The sequence below is a fragment of the Taeniopygia guttata genome, chromosome 3 (assembly GCF_048771995.1).
Source record: "Taeniopygia guttata chromosome 3, bTaeGut7.mat, whole genome shotgun sequence".
Classification (NCBI taxonomy): Eukaryota; Metazoa; Chordata; class Aves; order Passeriformes; family Estrildidae; genus Taeniopygia; species Taeniopygia guttata.
This window is the reverse complement of record NC_133027.1, coordinates 7,945,855-7,965,875: the sequence shown is the minus strand read 5'-3', so window position 1 is coordinate 7,965,875 and position 20,021 is coordinate 7,945,855. Positions and strand designations below refer to the sequence as shown.

At 40.3% G+C, this 20,021-nt stretch overlaps 1 protein-coding gene across 5 annotated transcripts in view; it reads left to right on the top strand.

Annotated features, from left to right (window-relative positions):
- The window catches only part of KLHL29 (kelch like family member 29), a 386,612-nt gene that overhangs the window by 142,677 nt on the left and 223,914 nt on the right, over positions 1–20,021 (top strand). For all 5 annotated transcript variants that reach the window (XM_030269454.4, XM_030269456.4, XM_030269453.4 and 2 more), the window contains one exon: positions 3,682–3,987. In XM_030269454.4, the coding sequence (XP_030125314.1) occupies positions 3,727–3,987 (261 nt within the window). In that variant the 5' untranslated portion in view covers positions 3,682–3,726. The remainder of the gene's footprint in view (positions 1–3,681; positions 3,988–20,021) is intronic.

The following is a 20,021-nucleotide window of genomic DNA, read 5'->3' as shown; positions in this document are numbered from 1 at the left end:
CCTCCTTATGGACTACGAATCTGAGATGCACAAATTACAAGTTCTTTCTCTTGCTGGCGTGTCTCCATCATGGATTTATGACTCTGATGCATGGTAGACATATCTGAGATATCCCAAAGCTTTTCTGCTCTGGTACTGGCTCCTACATGTGACAGTGTGGAGTGTCATGCTAGCTGAAAAATCAACCCCACAGCTGCAGTTGACAGATCTGTAATTAGCTGGCATGGGTCTAAAAAACAAGGTAAAAATCTTCTTTCTCTTCCCCAGTGCTGCTTAGAGGGATCTAAAACTAGGTAAGAGAAAATATCTGCACATGAGTGTTGAGGAAAATTTACCTTTAAAAGGTAATGAATTAATTGTAGCTACTGATGTTGATATTTCTAAGTATTAGGCATTGATCTTTCTCCTCTCTCTCTCTCTGCAACAGAAAGGGGTTTTTTGTTTTCTTTTGTTTTGTTTATTTTTAGAGAAAAAAAAATCTCAAAGAACATGTCTAGAAAATTGTAGCCTAAAATCAGATATTGTGGAACTGGTAGTGATAGGGTTAGGGTTGTGGCTGGACTGGATGATCTTGGAGATTTTTCTCAACCTTTAGGCTTCTGTGATCTCTGACTGCAGTGACTGCTGCCCTCCCTGCTGTTTGAGTGAGATTTCCACTGGCCTCCGTCTCTGCTGTTTCTCAGGATGGTTTATGCTGCCCTGTGTCAAGTTCTGTGCAGAGGAATGTGATGATTACACTTGACTCAGGACACACTGCTGGAGAAGATTTTCTTAGGAGTACAGAATAAGTTTAAAGCATTATTATTTTGATTGTGATCCTCAACATCAATAGTCTAGACAAAGCATAAACTCTGGATCTAAAAATACACTTAAAAATTAGCTGGTCTGTTCACAACCCATTTCTTACCTCATCCAGCAGCTATTTATGAAAACATTTTCTATTCTTTCTAATTTTAAATAGCAAGCACTAGCAGTTGAATACTCATTTATTAGATTGTTATCCCCTCTGTCTCGTTGCTGTCAAGTAACTTTGTACCCAGCCAAAAATGACATGTTGAAACAAGTAGTGTATATTTAATGCAATGTACTGGGGAGGAAAAAAAAAGAAAAAAAAAGGGGAAAAAAAGGAAACAAAAATAAAAAAGAAGACTGATTGTCATTGGAAGTTTGAAATACAGTAGCTGGACTGAGAAGTGAATGTGCTCATGAAGAGGGTGTTGGGTTTAAAGTAAACTTCTTAATGCATGGCTTAGTCACAGGCTTTTTTCCTGCTTGTTATTGTCGTACTTGCCTGCCAGTCTCATCTGATAGAAGGGTTGCTGGGGGCAGGGTGCCTGGCATCGTGTGGCAAAAACCGCTTGTTGTTGACTTGTGTGCATGTGTGCCGCTGCTCTCCGCTGAAATAAATGTCAGATGTGCTCAGGAGTGTGGGTGGGTGCGGAGATGTGATTTGGCTCTCCCTGGTTGCCTTGTCAAGGAGTGCACTAATACAGCTAATGGAGTTCCTCGGGCTCCAGAGGAGAAGGGCATTCAGTTGACAGCCACCATCCAAACAGTCACAAAAGATAGCTTCATACGGCAGTGGAGGCTGTTTGGATTAAAAAGAAACTTTTTCAAAGGCAAGGAGTAATAAAGGGTATTTTGAAATTGCAGCTTGCAGTTTGCAGGCTCCTTTTTTGCCTGACTTAGCAAGATGGATACAGAACAAATGAAAGCGAGGTTATACCTGTGGAATTTCTAACCTTTAAAGACGCTTGTTTAGGTACTGAATTTATTCTGAGATAGTTTTCACTAGAGAAAAAGTTTGCTTTGTTAACCTCTACTAAAAGAAAAGGTTCTGTTTTCACTACAGCAGCTTTCACAGCACTGGTGTCTCTGGGTTTTTCTGTGGTCATTGTACAGCTGAGCTCACATGGTCCTCTGGAAAATACAGAATTAGCTTTCTGAATGAAAGTATCAGATGGCCACAAAAATGAAAGACAGAGGAATCTGAGTAAATACTAGAACCATCAGCCCTCAAATCAAGTAAAACATTGCATCACATTCTACTAGAAAAAAAAAAAAGTTGGGTTAAGAAGAATGTTAATTTTGTGGTCAATACCAACAACACTATGGTGTGGTCGCCAGTGTAGGCTTTTGCTGGAGGTGCTCATTCCTGGAGAGGGAAAATGTAACCATCAAAAACGTAGCTTATTGGGAGATGTGATTTGGCAAAAAAACAAATTGTTGAATATAATGATATTAGGAGGGAATTTCACAGGGTTTTGTAATATACAAATATATTATTGAACTTTTAGCTGAGGAAGAGATTCTTTGTCTCAGCTAGTAGCCCTCTAGTGAACCAGGTGACCCTTTCATCATTTAGACATAGTAATTTGTTTTGTTTGCCTTTTTAATTTCTACCAGGTGTATAACTAATATTGTCGATAGGCACACAGTTTTATAACACTTCTAAGTTTTTTATCTCTTAAAAAGTTTCTTATCCTCATGTTTCTGGGTGAGTTTAATTCTGGCTCCCCGCACAATCCTTATAAACAGATATTCATACCATCCATTTTTGTATCTAAGAATTTGTGAAACAACATTCCTTTCTCTGACCTGATGTCATTATTACAAAGAACTTAGTGGATTGTATGATGCAAATAAAATAAATCAGGTGCTGCAGTGACCCACATACTCATTATTTATTTATGGAAACAAATACATTTAGAATTTATTAATATTGTTCCTTCCATTGCAAATGCTGTAAACTTTCACTTACTCAGAACTCTGCTGGGAAAATAGCATTATTGCCACCATTCTGCACATTAGGAGACCTTGCCAGGAAGACTTCAGTAACTGCTCTAGGCTATGTAACATATAATTATCAGAACTAAGATTAGATGCTGGGAGTCTTGACTCGGAGCGTTGTGTTGAGACATCCCTCACCTGTCAGATACAATCTGTAGATAACTAAGACTGAGGGGTGATAAGGACAGGGTGATCATAGAACAACTTGGTCATAGATCACCTATATGCATTAAGTGTTTTAAGTCTAGCCAGAAGCACAGGAGGAGACAGAACATGTTCACTGCCCTATAGAGCATCCTCACTGTGGGGAGGTGTCACAGAGTGAAATATTCTTGTAAGAGCTTCCAGTGAGGAGGTCTAGCAAAAAGGGGAATGTGTGAAGCAGTATTTGGCTTTGAAAATAGAGAAATAATGAGTAGATTTAACAGGTAGATTTTTTTCTCTTTGATCTTTAGCATCAATATTTGGTCATGTGTCAGGTAGAGGAAAGAGGCTACAGAAAAGATCTGAAGGCTACTGAGAAAACAAAAAGATGGAGCTGTTGGAAATGTTTTCCTGTTGTCAGAACATTGAATTATGACTTTCTTTTAACTTGGCTTTTCACAATTTGTGTGCTTTTGCTCATTATTCTGATGAAGAGTTTGGGCAGGTGGTGTTTCTTCAGGTCTGTGGGACTGGGCTCTGCACTGCGTCCTTGTACTTGTCTAAACTCTCTCATTTGTGTTCTAGATTAATATTCACTATGACACTGTTCTTCCTCTTGATGTTCAGCTGGGAAAAGAGGAGAAACAGTGCTCTCCTAAGGCAGAGAAGGCGTGACAGGGTCATGCCTGCTGGTTGCAGTCCGTGTGCTGGGCCCTCATCCCTAACTCTGTGTCCTTATTCTTCCAGGCCGGCTCTCGCGTTCCCCCTGAGCCGCAGCTGCCCTCCGCCGCCATGTCACGGCACCACAGCCGCTTCGAGAGAGATTACCGGGCCGGCTGGGAGCGCCGGGACTGGAGCTCCAACGGGAACCATGTGGGCAGCACCAGCTGCAGCAGCGCCGCCAGCACCACCAGCAGCTCCCGGCCCGGGCTGCTGCCCCTGCCCATCGTCCCCTCGCGCCTCCCCACCCCGGCCACCGCCGCCTGCACCACCGGCAGCAGCGAGGTCATCACCAGCCTGGTGGCCAACTCCTCCCCAGCTTCCAGTACCAAAGTAAGAATTCTGATTTTTTTTTTCCTTTTTTTTTTTTTTGGTTTTTTTTTTTTAATTTTTATTTGTTTGTTTGTTTGTTTTAAATTTTTTTAACGTGATTGATATGTTGAGACGGTGTTAGAGATGAAGCGTCCTCTGTCCCTTTGTAAGGCTTGCGTTCATGGGGATAGCCAAGAGTAGGAAAATGAATTTATATGGGCAGTCTGTGTATTTTTAATTCTTTTCTGTGTTGTGCATGTGCAACACATGTTGTGCATGTGCAACACAGAAAAGAAGTAAAGGTCTTTCTTGCTCCAAGATTGCATGTCTCTATGGTTCTGAGAGGCCCAGGCAGAGCAAAGGTTTCACCACTGCCTACCTTTGGGCTTTCTGTCACTTTCCCTGGGACTTACTGCTCCCATTTTTCTTCTGGGAATGCTCTTTTTGTCTGTTGACCAAGGCAGAGCTGTGGTTGACAGCAACTGGAAGTGGTTCTCATCCAGAGGCAGTGGAAAGTGACTAAAGGTCATAATTTTGGCTGAATGTTTTTTTTCTTTCTTTTTAGTTGATAGTTTTTTGTAAGGTTCTCAAAGCCTTATTCTTAGTTCACATTGGAGTGAAACTGTGGAACTCCTATAACCATCCTCACCCATTTGTGCAAAAATGCACACTAAGGAGTGAGACAATATTACGCACCAAAGAATAGAAGTCACTAGTAAACTATTGGGCTTTTTTGTTCCAATATATTATTGGAGGGAAGAGGGTGAGTTTTCCTTTAAAAAAATAAGTCTTGTAGAACAGCAAAGAACATTTAATATTCGTGGAGAAAGTTGGGGTTTCTTTTTGCATACAGATTCAGGTAGAACAGCTGGGAACAGAACAACCTGGCAAATGGTAAAGGTGACCACAGCGCTGGCAAAGTGAGACAGAAGAGCTGCTGGGTTTCTTTTTATGATATTTAACATTTTCTTTCAACTTGGTTTCATTTTAATAACTGAAAGTGCCAAATGCAGCAGATGTAGACAGAGGGAAATGAGACAATGAAGTTATTTTATTTAAAGTAGGCCAAGAGCAAGCTGAAATTTTGCTGCAGTACCATTATTATATTGATTTTTTTCACATTTTAGAAAAACAAGGTCAGTGCTACAGAAGGAAACATTAGCCTAAAGTGTGGCTGTAAAAATTTGCCATGGCATCTTAAAATTATTATCATTTGGAAGAAGCCTCTAGATTCTGATCAAAACATTTTTAGTGTCCTCCAGATGCTATCCAGTGATAGATGCATTTCAATCATGCTTTGTCTGGAGATGATTGAAGCAATTTTGGAGCCAAACCAGTGGTTTCATTTATCATGACCTTTGTTCCTGGGTCTGCTTAGAGTCCAGCAATTGTCTGGAGCTGATCAACCCTTTTCCCAGATGTTCAAAACCATTTTGAAGCTTATCAGTGCTAGTAAACCATGTGTTTATTGGGGGAGAGGAGGCAGGAACAGCAAGTTAAGTGCCTTTTGATCATATGCTAGATGTGAACTGTCTTCTAAATTACCTTATTAGACAATTTTCTGATGACTTTCATTAGTAAGAATGTTTTGGCATGAATAGATCAAAAGCAATAAATAGACAAGAATGGAGGTAACAGGAGACACTTTTGATTCTGAGAACTGTTAATCAGCTGTGTAATCTCCCATAAAATAAGTGTGTAAAAATGCGTAGAGTTTTTGCCCCAGCTTCTTCTGCTGTGAATCAACTAAGCAGCTCTAACTAAAAATTCAAACTTGCATGTATTAAAGAGGAAAAAACTGTGAAGAGGTGATAGAGGTAGATAGGTAGGGTAAACAGAGATGTAAGTGTATGGTGCTTAGCAAGCTTCTAACTAATAATGTGAAATGCTGTCATAAAAAACATCAGGTGCTCATACACACTCCTGTTCACCCTGCCTGCCTCTCTCTCTCTCTCTCTCTCCCCTTCACACACAGCAGACTTACACTTGTGGTCAGCAGTGTAACCAGCCAAGGCTTTTTCCTGGTAGAATCCAGCTTATGGCTAGGCATAACAAAATTTCATCCATATATTGAAGAGATCACAAGTTAGAAAAACAACGTGGTTACTTGCTTTCTTTTAAAAATAAAAACATTAAAATATAACAATACTTTAAAAACAACACTTAGCATGTGCTAAGTTGCCTTGAGCTGTGGAGAGATCACGGCCTGCCTACCTTTTACAGCCAATTGTGTCAGCATATTTATGGGGATACCATGTGGGGGATAGGTGACATCTAACAGCTGAATTTGTTAGTTCTGTTTTGGGAGTGAGATATTTGATTGCTAAGCTGTCCTTCTGTAGGCTGAACCTCCCCCAGCATTATGGCAGGTCATTAAACTCTGGCGAGGGTGTGCCCCACACAAGAGGTGAGCAGTGGATGAGGCCTCAGGAAGCAAGAAGATTGGTAGTCTGGTTCTCCTTGTCTTATTGACCAAGGAGGTAAGTACAGCCGCCAGTGCTGCCCCAGGCTGAGGTCAGAAGGGACTCTTTCTCCCATCCAGTTACCAGTTTTGACTTCAGCATATCTTCCAGAGCTGGTTTGGTGACCTTTAACTACAGAGAGCTGCCGTCTGTAGCTCTTCAGAGTGGGTTCCTTCTTGCTCGTTATCCTCCCAGTTAAAAGTTTGCTTCATTTTTTTTGTAAATAATCTAGTCTGTCCTCAGTCCTCTGGTCCTTGGTTCCTCTCATTTCCTGCTATTGACCAGTTTTTGTAGCCTCCAAATAACCATGCATCTTTTGCATCCCCGTCCCTTCTTTATTTCCTTTGAAAATATGGGTGCTAAAACTTAGATACCCAAACCATATGCATCCTTTCAGCAGCAGACCTTGCATGGGGATAAGACTGCTCCCTCCCTCTGTTTCCATGTCTGTATAGCTAATAATTGCTGCAGACTTTTTTGCCAAAGTGCTAAATCAGTAGTTATTAAAAATGCGTATATACTTGCCATCGTCCTCAGTTATGAGTTATTGAACAGCCATAGTTTTGTCAAAGGCTGAAGTGAAGTCTGTTTCACAGGATCTGTCTTCTGAGTACCTGTATAGTCAGATATTGGTCATATTCCCATCCTTCAGCTCAAGGTTAACTAAATCCTAAAGTGTCAAATTCAAAATGGGTGAAAAACTTCTTTTCTCTCTGACATGTAACTGGACTGTATGACTTGCAGCATGATGGAATTGTTCAGGGAATTTATAGATAAATAGTTTTAAGGACCACTAGTCTACCTAATCTGGCTGAACCATGGTCTTTAAAATTATGTAAATGTATGTAAGATTAAAGACTTTGTCAGACTTACATGATATGAATAGAAAAAGCATTGGAAAGGAGAGAAAAAAATGCAACCTTCATCAGAGGAAGCTTAGGATATGTAAGACTAGCTGTGAGGGGGTTGTGTTTGGTCTATATTTTCATGCTTCTGGAAGAGCTTTTTACTATCTGTAGAGGACTTTAGAAGGTTTTTATTACTAATTATTAATGTGTAGGAGAACTTCAGAACTTATTATGCTTTGCAGACCTTTGAAATTTATTCTCAAAGCATACCTGTAACCTTCTTGCCACAGATGCATTGTACAAATCACACTTAGTGGATCTGCCACCTTTAAGTGGTTATGGATGTTTGGTCTGAGTTATTTAAACAGAAAAGCTGTCTTTTCCCAAGCTTTTTTGCTGAACAAAATGAAGCTTTGAACTGCTGTAACCCATTTCATTGGAGGCTGCCAAAAAATACCAGAAAAACTTTAAACTTCAACAACCTGTAAGAAATAGTTTGATGCTGCACACCCAGTATATTGACAGGGAAAGTGAGACACTCAGAGGTAGTGATTTTTGGGTTTTCTTCTCATTCAGTGCCACTGTGAGCAAAGTTTCAACTCTTTTATTCAATTTGGTTTTTCTACCCCGATTCTCTACCCAAAGGGTTGGGCCACATACTGGCACCCAAAGGCAGCACAGTTCAGAGGGATGAGTCCTCTGCTGGAGGTATTTCCTCAACCCCTCTACTAGCAGTCCATAGGAAAGTGGAAATCTTGGCAATAATCTCTGTGTTTGGATCAATGTGTCAGACTCTGAGCACAGTTGTGTATGATGATTGAGTTCAGGGCAGGTTCTGTACATGGTGAGGTTTTGGGGTTTTTTTCTGTAGTGAGGTTATTTATTGGTCGAAGGAAGTTATCCAAGAAATCCTTATAAGACTACAGCGCTGCTTAAGATACTGGCAACAAAACAGAAATTCATTTAAGGATGCTGCACACCATTCCAGCTATGTTTTCTGTTCATCTCAGCAGCACCTTCATTCTTTGTTGCTTTTCCGAATTACTTTGCGAGTTACTTGTACAATTTTCTCCATCAAAGCTCCTGTATCACAGCTTCAATTTAGAAGTGTTGTCATGGGCTGTAATTTGAAATTTTATTACCAAGAGATTTTTTGGTTATAGAACATTTACTTTTATCATCTCTATATTATTTTTAAATGCCTGAAAAGATTGATACATCAACAGAATCTGTGCACCACCAGGCGAGATCTAATTTTTTTTCCAACCTTAATTTTAAAAACCCTTTGCTTGGAACATAAATTGATTCTTCAGCCCCCCAACACTTAATGATTTGTTATTCTCAAGGTTAAACCTATGACAAATTTTACAAAAACACCAGTCTTCAGTTTTGATAAAATTTTCTCTAGTTGAGCTCAGGGATAGCTGTGCAGTTTTAAGTCTTTAAATAGCGTAACTGAGGCGTGGTTGTGGCCTCCTGTTCTCACAGTACTCCTTTAGCATTTAAGACTTGTGTGTTTTTGCTACCAGAGTATATCCCACTGTGGTTAGCCACAGGTTATGGTGTGGGAGGAAGACAGTGATGATCAAACATTTGTAAACCTCTCTGGAAAGTCAGGCAAGGATAGCAGATGAAGAAGTAGCCACTGCTGACTTTGTACATCACTGCAATTAAATAGCATTAAAAAACAAGTGGGGAGGGAAAAAAATTCTTATGTTAAAGAAAAAACAAGTCAGTGTGGCTGAGGAATGCACCATAAGAAGGAATAAGGGGAAACAGCACAGAAGTAAAATGTTCTGTCCTTACTTCCTTCATGGGCCAAAAAAATGTAGCTCCCTGAACAGTAGCCTGTCATATGCTGATGATTTGCAGTAGGTTGCAGGATTTGTGTTGTCTGTTCTCTTTCTCTCGCTTGGGAGGTGGTGATTTGTGAAGTTGGTGTACGGCTTCCACAAATATTTAAAATATTGATTAAGCAGAGGAAGAATAAACATGAATTGTTTTTCAAGTTACGCCTTATGTTGTACATGACTAATTACATACAACAATTTGCTCTGCTACGGTAACTGAAATTTATGTACTCTTTTTATTATAAAACATAAGATGCTTGCATAAAGAGAGAGATTATAAATATTGGAATACAACAGTTGCTAGAAAACAGTCAAAATATGCGGTGATGAAATAGATGGGATTTGCTCTTCCAGCTTCTCAGTGAAAGCTGTTCTTCTACTCCCCTAGGGTTTGTAACTGAGAGCTGGCATATTTTTGTCACCATTTCAGATAGCAGCCTGGTTATTTTTTTCAATGAGGACATTACATAGCAGTCCAGCCCAAGTGCAGTCCAGTGGCAAAAGCTGTGTTAAAGATCCTCAGATTCTTTTGGAAAATTACTGTGATGGTACACAAGGCTTCAGTTGCTGGATGTCAAATTGTAAGTGATTTTGTTATTTCCAGAAACACATTTTTACCTCTGGATACATTTTTAAAATGAAGTCATGTCTAGTTTCATTGGTAAATGAGATGCAAGTCTGTTCCCACCTAAGCAGAGCCTTCTGATGCACATGAAGTTCTGATTATGGCAGACTATGACATGAATGCTTAGGAAATCAGAGCAATACGGAGTACATAACATTGATGGTTTGTAACAGAACAAAAGGACAGGTTTTCTCTGGCACCCAAATCACATTCTCCTGGTTCTTTAGGCTTGAAAATTCACTAAGCTTTGTAAAATTTACATTTTGGGCTGACACACAATTTAACTGGATTGCAGCTGCCAGGCTGAGGCTTTTGTGAGTATGCAAGCAAGGAGAGAGAGACAGAGTGAATTATGTTGACCATGACATGCCATCACACCAGCCCAGCTAGGGTGAAACCAGCAGCGTGCACAGAAAAAACCCAAAACATTATAGTATCGTATTTGTATCCTCAAATCAGAGTTACTTTTAAGAGCTGCATTTGAGGAATTAACAGCTTGAACAAGGAACGAAAGGAGGAGACAGATTTGGTCATTGACTCTCAGGATGCATTTTCCTTTACTCTAAATACAAATTACCAAAAAATGTCTGTGAGTTGAACTGAGCAATGACTTCTGCTGAAGAAATCGCATTGCGCTACTACAAAAATCTATAACTCCTGGGGTATATTCATACCACCAGGGCAAAAGAGAGCAAAGGGAGATTGGTGATGGGTTCCAGAACTGATGTGATGAAGGTACTGAAGCAGAGGAACAGATTCTTTCCTTTGGAGGAAGTGGAGATGTCTTAGGTGTTTTCCAGTCTCCTCTCTAAAAGGTTATTGCTAATGATCTGTGGCCCTAGGGCTTAGACTGTACTGATGATCTGCCACTTCCTCCTACCATCTAATCTCAACATTTTTTCTCAGATGCATCTGTACATATTTTTAATAGTGTAGAAATTGGAACATACAAAATGTGGGTTTAATTTGTCAACTTTTGTAGATACTTTATTGGACCAAAATAGGTTGGAAAGCCCTGGCATGCTCATTAATCTGTAAAGTCATAAAAAGCTGCTTGGATTTTTTTACTTGCAGTGTGTTAATCATCTGTTGAAAGAGCTAAGAGATCTGGCCAGTTTCTAGGCCCAGTTCCATTTGAAGATGAAAGGCAGCATTTTTGAAGCACTAATTGACATCGCCAAATACTTACAAGGTCATAAACATGACAGCTTTGGATAAAGAAAAAGGAGTATTTCTGGGCTTTGGCACTTTAAAGAAAAAGTCTTGACTTCCAAAAGGAATAAATATCCGTCGTAAAACCTAAATAAAATTTGTGTTGGCCAGGATTGAAGTCCTTGAGTCTTTGAAATTATTTAGAGTTATTTTTATTTTCTTATTTCTTTCTCAGCATTACATCATTTTCACATGTATTAGTTGCAGATTATCCATTTAAAATAAAGCAAAATATATACTTCTGTCATTCAGGAGTCATGGGTGTTTCATTATAAAATTTGTCCCAGCCTCCTGTCAAGATAAAAAGGCCTGGGAGCTGCCTTGTCTGTGATTTGATGTGGGTTACTAGAGGGTTTATTTCCAAGGAGCAGCACTTCTAAAGGAGGGCAGGTTCTCTGAGTCATAGGTGCATATAATCCTGAGGTTGGTTGCTGTAATTTAGGAACATAATGCTATTGTCAGCATCAAACACAGCCACAGAAAGAATTTTACAGGGAATCACTTGGTGGTTTCCTATTATTTTGCTGTCAGTGCTTAATAGGTAGGGCCTGGAAAATATTTTCAAGAAAGCTGATACTTTCTCAGCAAGATAATTTCTGATTTTGGCATTGCATGAAGAGGGTAATGTCAGAGAAATCATTGATGGAAGGGATGGCTTGATTGAGCCTGATGTAAACAGTTTTAGAGGGCTGCTCTACTGTTTGGGTGTGATGTCTGCATACCATAATTTTTATTATAACAGGAAAACAATGGTAATTTTTAAAAAACACAGTTTTTAAGACATAGTAGAAGGAAAATGCATTATATATATGACAGATGTAATATTTTCTTGATGACATCGGTTTCCTCAGCTTGCAAAACAAATTAACCAAATGAATAAAAAGAAAGAAAAAATAGAAGGGAGAAAAGCTTCACTTCTCCCTGTGATTTCCATGGGCCTTGAGTTCCTCCTTGATACAGCACTTGTCTGTGATGCTGACAGACACAAAAATAAATTTGTCCCTGGGAGTGATAAACAGGACATTAAACTCTGCAGTCTGGCTCTTTGAACTGGGAATGCTGCACCTTCAAACACTGGACGCAGGCTGAAGTGCTCCGGGCATACTGGGAAGCTCTGATCAGCCAGGGCTGACACTCCAGACTGATGTTAAAGCATCGCCACTGCCCTGTCTACAATCCTGAAAATCCTCTTGAAAAAATGCCCAGACCTTGAAAAGGAGCGTGAGGATCTTGTGACTCCGTGGCATGAGGTGAGGGCTGGGCTGTTGTGAGGGTGGCAGCGCCAGGAGTCCTGTTACAGCAGCGGGGCTCCCTCTGTCCCCACCGTGCCACAAGGTGCAGGAATGGAGCTACACGGACTCACTTCCTTGGGAAGGGGGGTTCCTTGTCAATGCCTGTGACAGCCCTGTAAGAGAAAGAATTCCTCACACTTTTTCCTGACTCTGGTTTCACTCCGTAGAAGCAGCTCTGATGAAGATTTATAGTCTCACATTTATTTTAAAACAAGTGTGTGTAAAAGGATAACCACGTTATTTTGTTGGGGTTTCTCTTGGAATTTGAGGCATTACTGAACGTTCAAGTGGTGGTTAGCTGCTGTAACACTCTGTTCTTGGATGAACTGGGCACTTTTCAGGAAACAAAATGCACGTTTGCTTTCGTTTGGAGGAGCCAACTATTCCAAATTCTCCCAGAGGTTGGTCTGCCTCTGCCAGTTTTGGTTGTTCTCTGTCAAGTTGAGAACATATGTGGTTCTCAACACAAGTTGAGACATATGTGGTTGTTACCCACTAACTAATTTAGTATGATCAAACTGGTTCACTTTGGAAAACAAACCTTGTAGAAGTTCTGCAGAGAAGGAAATGCTGTCTGTGAACTGGTGTTTGTGTGTAATATGCACCCACTGTATAAATAATGAATAATAAGTAGTAATAAATTCTTCATATCATAGCATTATTTCTTACTGTTTATGATCCCAGGTCTTTTATGGTAATCCTGAAACAAAGCACTGGGATGTATGTGAATAATATTTACTACTACTAAGTTGTTGCACAAACATGCCCAGAAGAAGCAGGTTTCTTAGCTGTGTCATTTGTATGTTTAAGATTATATACTGCTTATATTATAATAATATATATAATTAAAGTTATCCTTTAATTCCAAAGGGTTATACAAAGCCCATGCTTTCAAAACCACTGAAGTAATGCAGCAAGTGAAATATTTTTCAGCTGGCAAGTGAAACAAAACAATCATTGAGGTTCGAAGGGGCCTCTGCAGATTGTCTGCTCCTGCCCCCTTGCTCAAGCAGGTTCACCTTGATCCAGCTGCCCAGGACTGTGTTTAGAGGACCTTGAATATCTCCAAGGAAGGAGACTCCAGTCCTCTGTGGGCCACCTGTGCTGGTGCCCTGTCATCCTCTCAGTAAAACAGTGCTTCTTGCTGTTTATAAAATCACAGGAATATTTAGGTTGGGAAAGATCTTTAAGATCATTGAATCCAACCATTAGCCCAGCACTAAGCCATGTTCCCAAGTTCCACATGTACACATCTTTAATACCTTTGAGGGTGGTGACTCCACCACTTCCCTGGGCAGCCTGTTCTCCATGCTTAATAAATCTTTGCAGTGAAAAAATGCTTCTCATTATCCAGTCCAAAACTCCTCTGGTGCAACTTTCCTTTTGCCCTATTGCTTGTTATGTGGGAGAAGAGGTTGATCTCTACCTTGCTTCCAACTACAATCTCCTCCTGTTCGTTGCACATTACTGTAAGTGCAGGGTCCAAAACTGAGGAAAGTCCCAATAGAGCTGCAGAATCTCCATAGGAAACACTACAAACTCAGCTGTACATTACCAGGAGTACTCTGACCTAACATCAAAATGTGCTTTGTTTTGAGCAGGAGACAGCCAAATGATCTGCAGAGGTCCCTTCCAACCAAAAGCATTCTGTAATATCCTGACAAAATCCTAGAATTGAATAAATTCTTTAATATATTTCCCAAGGCAGAGGATTTGATGGTTTGCTTTAAAACAATACCCAGAATCCTCATCAGCCAATAAATACCAGAACTCTGGATTTATTTTAGGTCTTCTGAGCCTAACTCCTATCTTGGCATAGTCATCACAGTTTTGCTTTTGAACAGCTTGTTTCCTTTAGAACTTTTGTTTCATGCTGGGATGGAGTAAAACTGAATAATTTATCTTCCTTTTCCTCAAAAGCTGAGCAATAGTTATACCCCACATGGATTTGAGACATTATTATCTTTCTAAGCTTTCATTAATTATCTTTATCATCCCTGCTTTTAAAGGTCTAGCATTTATCTTTGCAAGGTTCTTCAAGCTGGATTATAGAGGAAAATTTGAGTGTATTAATTCCATTCTTGCTTATGAAGTTTTAAACTCCATTTCATAAATATTTTTTCTACTGCTCACAATAATTTTACTGACAGTTTTCCTGTGACCAAAGTGTCTGATGTGTAGAATTGGTGACCTTTAGGGTCATCCTACACGTGAATAATTGTCTCAGATGCACTGCTTTGATTAAGACACAGATGTGTACAGGTTTTTAAGATATGGATCGTTTGCATTGTTTGCAACCTGCAAAGCTGCCATTCACCTTGTTTTCTCAGCCTATTTAGAAATATTGTACTGTTGTACAATAATGTTTAGCTCAGGAGCACTGCAGGATAATGATCTTTTAAATTGTCTTACATGTAATCTCAGCTATGATTTGTACAGCTGTTACAAATTTTACTATAAATCTATCTTCATAAAACCATAGGATGATTATGGTGGGAAGGGACCTTTAGTTCCAACACCCTGCCATGGGCAGGGATACCTCCCAGTAGAAGAGGTTGCTCTGAGCTCCATCCAACCTGATCTTGAACAATTCGAGGGATGGGGCAGCCACAACTTTCCTGGGTAACCTGATCCAGTGCCTTACTTGCAGTAAAGAATCTCTTCCTAATCCCTAATCTAAACCTACTCTCTTTACATTTGAAGCCATTCCCCCTTGTCCTGTCACTCTCCATGCTCTTGTAAAACAGTCTCCCTCCATCTTTCTTGTCAGCTCTCTTCAGGTACCAGAAGGCTGCACTTAAGTAACACCAAAGCCTTTTCTTCCCCAGGCTGAACAGTCCCAATTCTCTTAGTGCTCATTTCCATTTTTGTGCTAGGTAGATAATTCCCAAGTTGGCCTGTAAATTGCCAGTGGTTGCTTTGCAAAGGGACAGGGCAGTCCAGGTCTGCTGTAAGTGCTCTTTAGAGACTGAGGGGTGCTCTTGGATGCAGTGCACCAAGTGGGGTGACAGAGGACCCTTCTAAAACAACCAGAAGTCACAGACTAGAGCAAGAGACCTCTAAATTCACCCAGACAGACCCAAACTGACCACTTTACTTTGTGTTCCACTTCAGTTCCCTGTGGAGTATGTTATTCCTCAGGTTGTGCTAGGTGGTTGTCCTGTAGAATAGTGCAGTGGAGTCTTCTCAGGAGTGGAATTTCTGGTAAGTAAGTAAGGAAAAGGAAAAGGAAAAGGAAAAGGAAAAGGAAAAGGAAAAGGAAAAGGAAAAGGAAAAGGAAAAGGAAAAGGAAAAGGAAAAGGAAAAGGAAAAGGAAAAGGAAAAGGAAAGAAAAGAAAAGAAAAGAAAAGAAAAGAAAAGAAAAGAAAAGAAAAGAAAAGAAAAGAAAAGAAAAGAAAAGAAAAGAAAAGAAAAGAAAAGAAAAGAAAAGAAAAGAAAAGAAAAGAAAAGAAAAGAAAAGAAAAGAAAAGAAAAGAAAAGAGGAAAGGAAAGGAAAGGAAAGGAAAGGAAAGGAAAGGAAAGGAAAGGAAAGGAAAGGAAAGGAAAGGAAAGGAAAGGAAAGGAAAGGAAAGGAAAGGAAAGGAAAGGAAAGGAAAGGAAAGGAAAGGAAAGGAAAGGAAAGGAAAGGAAAGGAAAGGAAAGGAAAGGAAAGGAAAGGAAAGGAAAGGAAAGGAAAGGAAAGGAAAGGAAAGGAAAGGAAAGGAAAGGAAAGGAAAGGAAAGGAAAGGAAAGGAAAGAAGGAAGGAAAGAAGGAAGGAGAAGGAAGGAAGGCTCATACTGAGGATAACCAGATACTGGCACAGATGCACAGAGATGTTGCTGCATACTCAGGAGCTACCCAAAATTCAAGTAGCCAAAGCCCCATGCAATCCAGCGTTGTCTTTGCCTGCTCTGAGGAGGAATTGTACATGGTCACTTTCCAGAACCCCTTCCCATGAAACCAGGCTGGTTATTTTTTGATGGTAAAAGCCCCCAAAGAGCTGTGGAAAAGAGCCTTGAAGAAAACTCAGTCTAGATGCTCCTGAAAGGTTTCCTTCAGAGAACAGATGTGGCACCTGCCACACAAAGGCAGTTGTGGAAGTCACCTTGACCTTGACTATAAGTCTGCAAAGGCAATCTTGCTCACCTCACCTTCTGAGCTGTTGGTAAGGAAGTGAATTTGCTCTGCAGCAAAGACCATTTGTATCATTCTTTCGGTATGGATCAAAGAAAGTGGTTCAAAACCAGAGAGAGATAAGGCAGTTACAGCAGTTGTTGAGCAATGTGCTTTTTGCATCCAACTCTTTGAACCAGGACACAAAGCAAAGCTTAGGCAATGCTGCAAAGTTTGTGGACCAATTAATTTAATAATTTATTTTTTCACCTTTCTACTTCAGTCTCAATATCTTTCTCCTCCTGTCCCATTTTCCATCAGACACTTGATTTAAACTCTTCCGACGCTTCCCACAGCATTCCTGACTGTACTGGAAGCACCATCACTTGTTGGCCACTGCCCCTGAATCATGGTAAGAAATTAAATACCCTGGGCGCTTAGCACAACTATTTTGACCTTCTGTTCTTTTGGCAAATGGAACACCTTGGTGGAAATAAGGCTGTCTGCAAAACAAAGGAAAAAAACCAAAAGCAAAACAAAACCTGAAGAATAAGGAAGGGAATCATGACAGTGCTTCAAGATTTAAATTTGGTTGGCTACTCTTTTTTTGTCTGTGTTCCAGCCAGCTCTGCTCACAGTACAACTGTGTTTGGCGAGGTCTCCGTGAGCAGATCAAGCAGTGCCAGGGCACAAGCCCAAGAGCTGGAACTTGACCATCTATACCATTAAATTGTTAGCACAGACTCTGCCTTGCGCTCAGCCTGGATCAGCTAGTGCTGTCATAAACAATTCCCAGGCAAGGCCTAGGGATTAGCAAGAGCCAGCAGCCATTCCCAACTGGCAGTTTGGATATAGCCACCTTGTTTTGGAGGGTAAAAGTGTATAATCCTGTGAACGTGGCCAGGCCATATAATTTGGCCTTAGAGCCGTATAACAAGTCCTGGCTCTGTTTTGTTTTCTAGTTATTGGGACGATTTTGTGTTTGACGCAAATGTAATTGGTTTTACTTGACTCCACAATTTCATACTTGACCAAGCTGTATCTGAACAATAAGGAGCACAAGCAGATCTCCACTTTGTCTCTGCTTTAGGCCAGTGTACCTGTGCAGTAGGATGGTGTGGTCTGACCCTATTGAAAATTGTCACAGCAACTTGAATAGTTTGTGAACTCACTTTTCAATTAAAAATAGAAATGCATAGTCTAAGGGAGTCTAGAAATGTATCTTGTACAGAGTTGTGTCAGCTGATTTTCGGAAATCTTTGTCAAGGTTTTGCACGTGGGCCACCAATTTCTGGCAAATTGAGTTTCTATATCAAAATGAATATGTTCTGTAGATGTTGCTTGTGCCAGGAAATGATTTTTGTATTTTCAGTTGTATCTGGAAGTAAGAGATTGTGTCAGCTATTGGACAGATGTTAATGTGTATCTGGTATGAAAGATCATGACAGCCATTAAGCGTTGAAGCAGAAACACCTCTCACTACCTGCAAAGTTGGTTTTTTGTTTACTAGCCTGTCTCCTTTCTTCTTTTCTCACCACAGTAGTGAATAGAAAATAATACTGCTTTCTACTAATAAAAGCCCAGTAAACCTATGCTAGCTGCCAGGACTGGGGAAATTCCAGAAGTGTGGTTATATCCTTTTGTTCTGCCCTGTTTTCGTTCTCATGCTTCCATTTCCAGCTGCCTGAGGTGCAGTTATGTATGCATCTTGATATTTTTCAAAATGAATTATGAATGCCTTTTATTAATGGAAGTTGCCTCATTCCATGAGCACAGAGCTCCAGACCGCTTTCCTGGCACATCTTACTAGCACTGCAGCAAGAGAGACCTGAGGTTTTGGTTCAGCTTCAGCATTTTAGTCATTGTATGAACCAAAATTAGTGCTCCCACATGTGGCTCTTTCAGACCACACACACTTTCTAGCACAGCCACAACGTGGGCAAACAAAATTAGAGCAGCCCTGTTAGTAAGTATGTCTTTATGTGAGGTGGATTTGGCCTTGATTTTGTACCAGTGCTGACAAATTTGGAGACTTCCCAGTGCCAGATATTTTATCTGAAGCATTTCTCAGAGGAAACGTCTACTGGTCCATTTATGATGGCATCTGGATAGAAATCCATGACCATATGTTATATTTGAGCTAGTTCCCCTCAGAAGAGGATACAGAAACAAAGCTTGGAGCAACTCACCTTCGGTGTTACATTTTGAAGACCACTGGGGGACTCAACTTTCTTCCTCCAATCAACCATAAAATCTGCAGAATCTATCATACCTTTGTAGAAGAACAGTTCATGAGTCTATTTGATGAAGAGCTTAGGGGTTAATAGTGGGGTGTTTTGCCAGTCAGGTTCGGTCAAATGTAACAATATTAGCCTGGGGTACTTGTTCAGAACTGTTGGAAATGAGCTTCTTTTTCTCAGCTCTTTTCCCTTTGTGTTTCTGCTTCATTGTGTTCAGTGCCCTGGCTGTTTGCTTTTCCTTTGGAGGTGAGTGTTCCTGGACAAAATGAAAGTGCAGAGATGCACAATGTGCAAATGTGCATTCCACTGCTAAAATTTTTTTACAGGAGCTGCACTCCTTGGCAAGAGAAAGAAAAGAAGAAATGCAGTTGCAAGAAGCAAATCTAAATAAGTTCCCACTCCGCTGTTTTCAATTTACTGGAGGAAATATCTTTCTTCATATCATTTGACTTTTTGATTGTTAGATCAAATTGAGCCGGGTGGAATGAGCCTCGGTGATCAGAGCACACGACCTGAAAACCTCTGTTTGGCTGCTCTCTGGTCTTTGTGCAATTGGTTTGCTTGAATTTGCTGTAATAACCTTTCAAGAGTCGTGTACGCATTTTTCACTGAGGACCCTGCTGTGCATTGTGATTATGTTATCTGTTGCCTCCCTGAATGTTTAACATGTTTAAAGTGCTGTGTTGTGGGGCTTGGTTTTGGGGGAAGTTTTTCTTTTTGCCTAGGTCCGTCCTGTGTTCTCTGTTCCCTCCAACATTTTACTTGCAAAATATAAGGTTATGTTGCTTGTTGTGTATTACTGTCTGTATGTCAGTCCTGATTTTCTTCCCTCTCTCCCTTATCCTTTTTAAAGTATCTGCTTAGTAAAGGATAAAGCAAGCTCTGAATAGCTCTGATAATTGGGCAGTCTGAATTTGGGCATGGATGTTGGATGGTGAGTTGTGGGATGGAGACTGGGTGTGTTGGAAGTCCATGTACTCTGTTTCTGGGTAGCAGAGAGTGGAAATACCCTTTCTGTGAGTGCCTCTCATCAGCAAGCCAAGGGGAGAGCTTTGAACAGGAATGCGATTGCGTGGCCTTGTCCCCCCTCTCTCAGGGAAAGCAGCAGATGCTGGCAGTGAACATAGTGAACTGCAAACGGGTGAAATAATGAGCTGAAGTGATAGCTTAATGGAATTATTAATGGGATTTGTGTTCAAATAGTGAATGAGGATTGATTTTTATTAGCATAGATTTTACACATGTAAACTTATGCAAAAGATTACACCCCACTCATTTCCCCTTCTCCGGTGGAGTGTTTATTAGAGTATGCTGTGTGCTTCAAACTTCTTTAAATATTGCCCTTTCTCTCACTTATCTTCCAGTGCTTCTCAGTGTGTAACTCTTCATCTGAATCTGTATAATAAACCCAGAGATTTTACTGAATAATGAGG